Source organism: Vanellus vanellus (genome assembly GCF_965231255.1).
Source record: "Vanellus vanellus genome assembly, chromosome: 10".
NCBI classification, from domain to species: domain Eukaryota; kingdom Metazoa; phylum Chordata; class Aves; order Charadriiformes; family Charadriidae; genus Vanellus; species Vanellus vanellus.
The window spans coordinates 24,622,002-24,627,146 of NC_138915.1; the positions used below are offsets into that span (position 1 = coordinate 24,622,002).

General features: G+C 45.6%; 1 protein-coding gene across 3 annotated transcripts in view; it reads left to right on the forward strand.

Annotated features, from left to right (window-relative positions):
- TAF1 (TATA-box binding protein associated factor 1) overlaps positions 1-4,509 on the forward strand; it is a gene marked incomplete at its 5' end in the record, with an annotated part of 37,590 nt that extends 33,081 nt beyond the window's left edge. For 2 of the 3 annotated variants that reach the window (XM_082488126.1, XM_082488127.1), the window contains 4 exons: positions 1,216-1,314; positions 1,600-1,750; positions 2,521-2,698; positions 3,918-4,509. In XM_082488126.1, coding sequence (XP_082344252.1) covers positions 1,216-1,314; positions 1,600-1,750; positions 2,521-2,698; positions 3,918-4,134 — 645 coding nt within the window. In that variant the 3' untranslated portion in view covers positions 4,135-4,509. The remainder of the gene's footprint in view (positions 1-1,215; positions 1,315-1,599; positions 1,751-2,520; positions 2,699-3,917) is intronic. The other variant, XM_082488125.1, reaches the window with a different exon arrangement.
- Positions 4,510-5,145: the final 636 nt, after the last annotated feature.

Consider the following 5,145-nt stretch of genomic DNA (forward strand, 5'->3'; position numbering starts at 1 on the left):
GTGACAAAGATCAGCAGATTTCCCAAGCAGAGAAGGGAATCCATTTCAAAAGTTACCAGTTTCCTTCCTTTTAACTGCTCGGAGGGAAAGGGAAAAATGTAAAGAGCACTGGGAATTGGAACGCTGCAAAACAAAGAAGAGAGAATCAAAAGTTGCAAAAGAATCTGCCTGAGGCTAGATATTTGTTGCTTCACTACTGGGAGTAGAAACCTGGTGACTCATGCTACAAAGGGCTAATATGCAATCCCTTGTTGATTCTGAATAGAGAAATGATGAAGTACATTCTAGATATTTGGAAGATGATAAGTAGATGGTTATGATTGCATCCAGTGATGATTAGAAGCTGTACAAACACCTAGGAAGAGATGGTTGTCACTGTAGATACCTTGTAGTTGTAAAGGAAAAGAAAAAAAAAGCAGACCGGTTAAAGTTATTAAATCATTATAAATTAATTTGTTAGAGTAACCACAGAATATTTTTTCTTAGTCATTATTCTGTATTAAAAAAAACAAAAAAAAATTGTTGGAGGAGAGGGAATAGCAGAAGGATGACCATGAAAATAAATTACCAGGAGGAGGAAGGAAGTGAGGAGGGCCACAAGACTGAAGGTGGTATCAGAAAGACTAGTGAGAGATATTCTGAGCAATCCAGACAAAACAGAGACTGAATATGAATAGTTCCATCCAGTATTGTGGCTGGCTGTAGCTTTGTGAATGTCTTCTAGATCTGGACGTCTTCAAGCTTTGCATAGACTTTCAGTGTATAGTCCTAGGGGCAGAATCTGCATGTCCTCTCTACCTTTGACTCATGGTCACTGAGGGAAGAACAGGAGAGAGAAGGGCAGGAGAATATTTGTTGGAAACTTCTGTCTGCTTTTAAAATATTTTGTGAAAGGAAGCATTTGTTAAGATCTAGTGGTATTTTCCAGAAATAGCTAGGTAAACAAAGAACTCTGGTGCTGTAAGACTGGGGATTCCCTTTTCAAGGATGAAGGTCGTCAGGACAAAAGTGTGTGGAGACTGTGTGCTCTCTCATGTTGGGATACAGACAGAAAGGATCCTTGCACTGAGATTGATATACCTATATTTTCCTTTTTAATCTTTCTCCCCCTGTACTCCCGCACCCATCATTGTGGTCCAGATGTCAGTCATACCCTTTGGTTTATGTCCAGTAGCACCTTCCTCAATGGTATTGCTATTTGTGTTCCCCATTCAGATGCGCCAGGGGCGAGGTAGGCTGGGCGAGGAAGACTCTGACGTAGATATTGAAGGGTTTGATGAGGATGATGATGGGAAACCTAAGACTCCAGCCCCAGTGAGTATATTTACAGAACTCCCAGCCACAGTCTACCTGTTGACTTGCATACTTGTGGTAGAAGTCTCCATAGTATAAGGGTGGTCTGCTCTGTCTGCCACCCTGAAAGCCAGCAGTATTTGTAGCAATAGCTAGATTCTTACATGTAGTTTTAAAACGTCAACATTATGAAATGAGTGACTAGGCCAGAAAGAACAGTGTGATAAATAATAGGCATATGCTGGAAATGGCAACGGTAGTTTATATGTTGTTTGATCTTTGCTATCCCTGTTCTGTATGACCTAGGAAGTTGAAGATGCAGATGGTGACCTTGCTGATGAAGAAGAAGGATCAGCCCAGCAGCCCCAGGCTAGTGTCCTCTATGAAGATCTGCTCATGTCGGATGGAGAGGATGATGACGATGGGAGCGATGAAGAGGGAGATAATCCTTTCTCATGTAGGTGTACTTTTTTCTAAAAGGTTGAGCAGGAACTGGTGGTTCACAAACCCAGCTAATCTTCTCATGCTTCCATCACAAAAACATGCAGTAGAGAGTGTAGAGCATAATTGGGATACGTGTGGGCCAGATGATCTAGTAGGCAGAAAGGAAGAGAGACCAAAGGACGAGATGAGAAAGCTGGATGAATGTAAATGGAACTGAAACCAAAGTGGAATAGGAGTGCTGCAAGTACGGACACGAAAGAAAGCAGAGTTTAGCAAGATCTGGTTGACTGTATTTCAGAAAGTGAAACTGCAAATGGTTCTGAAAAGACTGGGACTATGATTTAGTGTGCAGAACCAGGAACAGGCAGTTTAGTAAAAGCACGTTTATTTTTGATAAGAAATGGTGTGGTCAACTTTACCAAGAACAAGTAGAGGTGTCTGGGGGTTCTTCAGATTGTACTCCTGTTTTACTAAAAACCTTGCCATGCAGAAAAGCTTATTTAGCAATGGCTTGTGAAGATTACTAGGGGAGAAGGAGGGGGAATTATTCCGAGTAGAGAAGCAAATAAGGCCTTTTTGAGTAACGATGGTAAGAAGATTGCTTTTGAATAACATCAGAACTGGGTACTCGCCTCTCAGGTGCCCTTTTGGCCACCTTGTGGAGACACTACTTTGTGTACATTCCTTACAGTCAATATCATAGCCTTCAAACAAAGACAATGGGTATGTAACCCACAGGAAAAAACCTGTTGATTTGTGACCAAATGTCGGTTTATTACACAGCTATCCAACTGAGTGAGAGCGGCAGTGACTCAGACGTGGAGCCCAATGCTGTGAGACCTAAACAACCTCACGTTCTTCAAGAGAACACGCGGATGGGCATGGACAACGAAGAAAGCATGATGTCTTATGAAGGAGATGGTGGGGAGACATCTCATGTTATGGAGGACAGTAATATCAGGTAATTAGAGTTGAGAATCTTGTTAAAATAGTTCCTCAAAACAAAATCCCTTCTCTAAAGAAGCGGTTCCATTATTAGTGCTGTACTTGTAATTTTGTCAGCTTTATTTTTTTGCATTCACATGAGAGAATACTGACCTGCTCTTCCTTCTCTGGCTGTTCTGTAGAATATTGGCATTAGATTCTCTGTTCTTTTTCTACTTGGGGAATTTAGTCCCTTGATGTGATTATTGATGTTTACCTAATAAATTATGGGCTGCGTGTCTTTCTGTCTGCGGTAAAGGTGACGACAGATGGAAGGTGTTGGAGCCATGAATTTTTTCTGCTCTGAGTATATCATATTGAGGCGAGGATGCTGGTAGACCATTGTTTCATCAGGAGAACTGTTTTTTTGTTTTGTTTTTTTTTTTTTTATTTTAAAAAGCTGGCCATTGACAGAATTTAAGTGTACAGTGGTTCAGAGCGTCCCACAAGGACTTCAAGCCTTTTACAGGAGTTAAATACAGAATTGTCAGTATCAGCAGATGGTTTGAAATGGTCATAGAATCATAGAATCATCTGGGTTGGAAGGGACCTTTTAAGATCATCAAGTCCAACCATTAACCCAACACTGCCAAACCCAGCACTAACCCGTGTCCCTCAGCACCATGTCTGCCTGTCTGTTAAATACCTCCAGGGATGGCGACTCCACCACTGCCCTGGGCAGCCTGTTCCAGTGTTTGACAACCCTTTCACTGAAGAAATTTTTCCTAATCTCCATCCTAAACTCCCCCTGGCGCAACTTGAGGCTGTTTCCTTTTATCCTATTGCTTGTTACTTGGGAGCAGAGACCGACGCCCCCTCGCTACCCCCTTCTTTCAGGGCACTGTAGAGAGCGAGAAGGTCTCCCCTCAGTCTCCTTTTCTCCAGGCTGAACACCCCCAGTTCCCTCCGCCACTCCTCATGAGATGTGTGCTCTTCACAACCCTTCACCAGCTCCGTTGTCCTTCTCTGGACACGCTCCAACACCTCAATGTCTGTCTTGTCGTGAGGGGCCCAAAACTGAACACAGCACTCGAGGTGGGGCATCGCCAGTGCCGAGTACAGGGGGACAGTCACTGCCCCAGTCCTGCTGGCCACACTGTTCCTGATACAGGCCGGGAAGCCATTGGCCTTCTTGCCAACCTGGGCACACTGCTAGCTCGTGATGGTCTAGTAAGAGTTTTCTCTCTTTCTTCTAGTTACGGCAGCTATGAAGAACCAGACCCAAAATCCAACACAAGAGATACTAGTTTCAGCAGTACTGGAGGGTACGAGATCTCGGAAGAGGAGGAGGAGGAAGAACAGCAGCGCTGTGGACCAAGTGTGTTAAGTCAGGTCCATCTGTCTGAGGATGAGGAGGACAGCGAGGACTTTCATTCCATTGCAGGAGACAGCGACCTGGACTCAGATGAATAAATTCCCTGTCCTGACGGGATGGGCAGCTTGGGCCACGCTGGGCTCCTGAATTTGTCCTAGTTTGGTGTAAGGAACAGTGTAGCGAGGACTGTGTTAACAAGAAGTGATTTTTTTTTTTTTTTAATGTAATATTTTAATCTGTTATAAAACGTTTTATGTGAGTAAATGGTGAAAATCAAGCTTCGGACCAGCGTGCTCCGCTGAAGTTTTGGGTTGTTGTAGCCTGTGCTAGTTCCAGAACCCAGGGGATTTTGTATGGTTTGTTCTTCAGAAACATCAAATAGTTTCCTCATAACTACCGGCCTGTTCGATACATGTGTGTCTGTCAGGAAATAAATGCTCGTTCACAATAAAATACCTGCTGTTGATAAACAACTATAAAACAATTTTCATTTCTGAAAGGGAAGGTTTTTCTCTGGGACCACAGCCCAAATGCAGGGGCTGAATTCTTACCTCAGACTGGTTTTGATATTACTGGTATTACTTCAGTATTTTATTTTATTTTTCGTAATCAGAATTTGGTAATTTGAGGCCTCGGGACGGCTCGTTGTTCACAGGCGACTTGTCATTTTGGCTACTCTGGTAGTGCTTCAGCATGGGGGTCTTCCCCGGCCCGTGGGGAAGGGGGCCCGGGCCCGGAGGTGCCCACTCGCCCCGCCACGCCTTCCCGGCAGCCCCCGCGCCGGCGGCCCCCGGATGTACCGCGGGCGCCATGTGCGGGGGGGATCCGCACGGCGGAGGGCAGTCGCGCACGCGCAGTGTCGCTGCGTTTGTCGCAATGGCTTTGCGCGGAGGGATACCTGAGTTGACAGAGATGGGCTGCAGCCGCTGGGGCGGATACCTGCCGGAGGGGGGAGGGGGGCTCGGCGGAAGGAGACAGAGGAAGTTCCGGTAGGGGTCCATCCGCCGCACGGGGGCTCCATGCGGTCCCTCTGGCTGGCTCCGCCCGGACTACTTGCCGGGGGGAGTTAGTCCCGGCAGCAACCATTCGGCAACTTGCTGCCTCCGCCA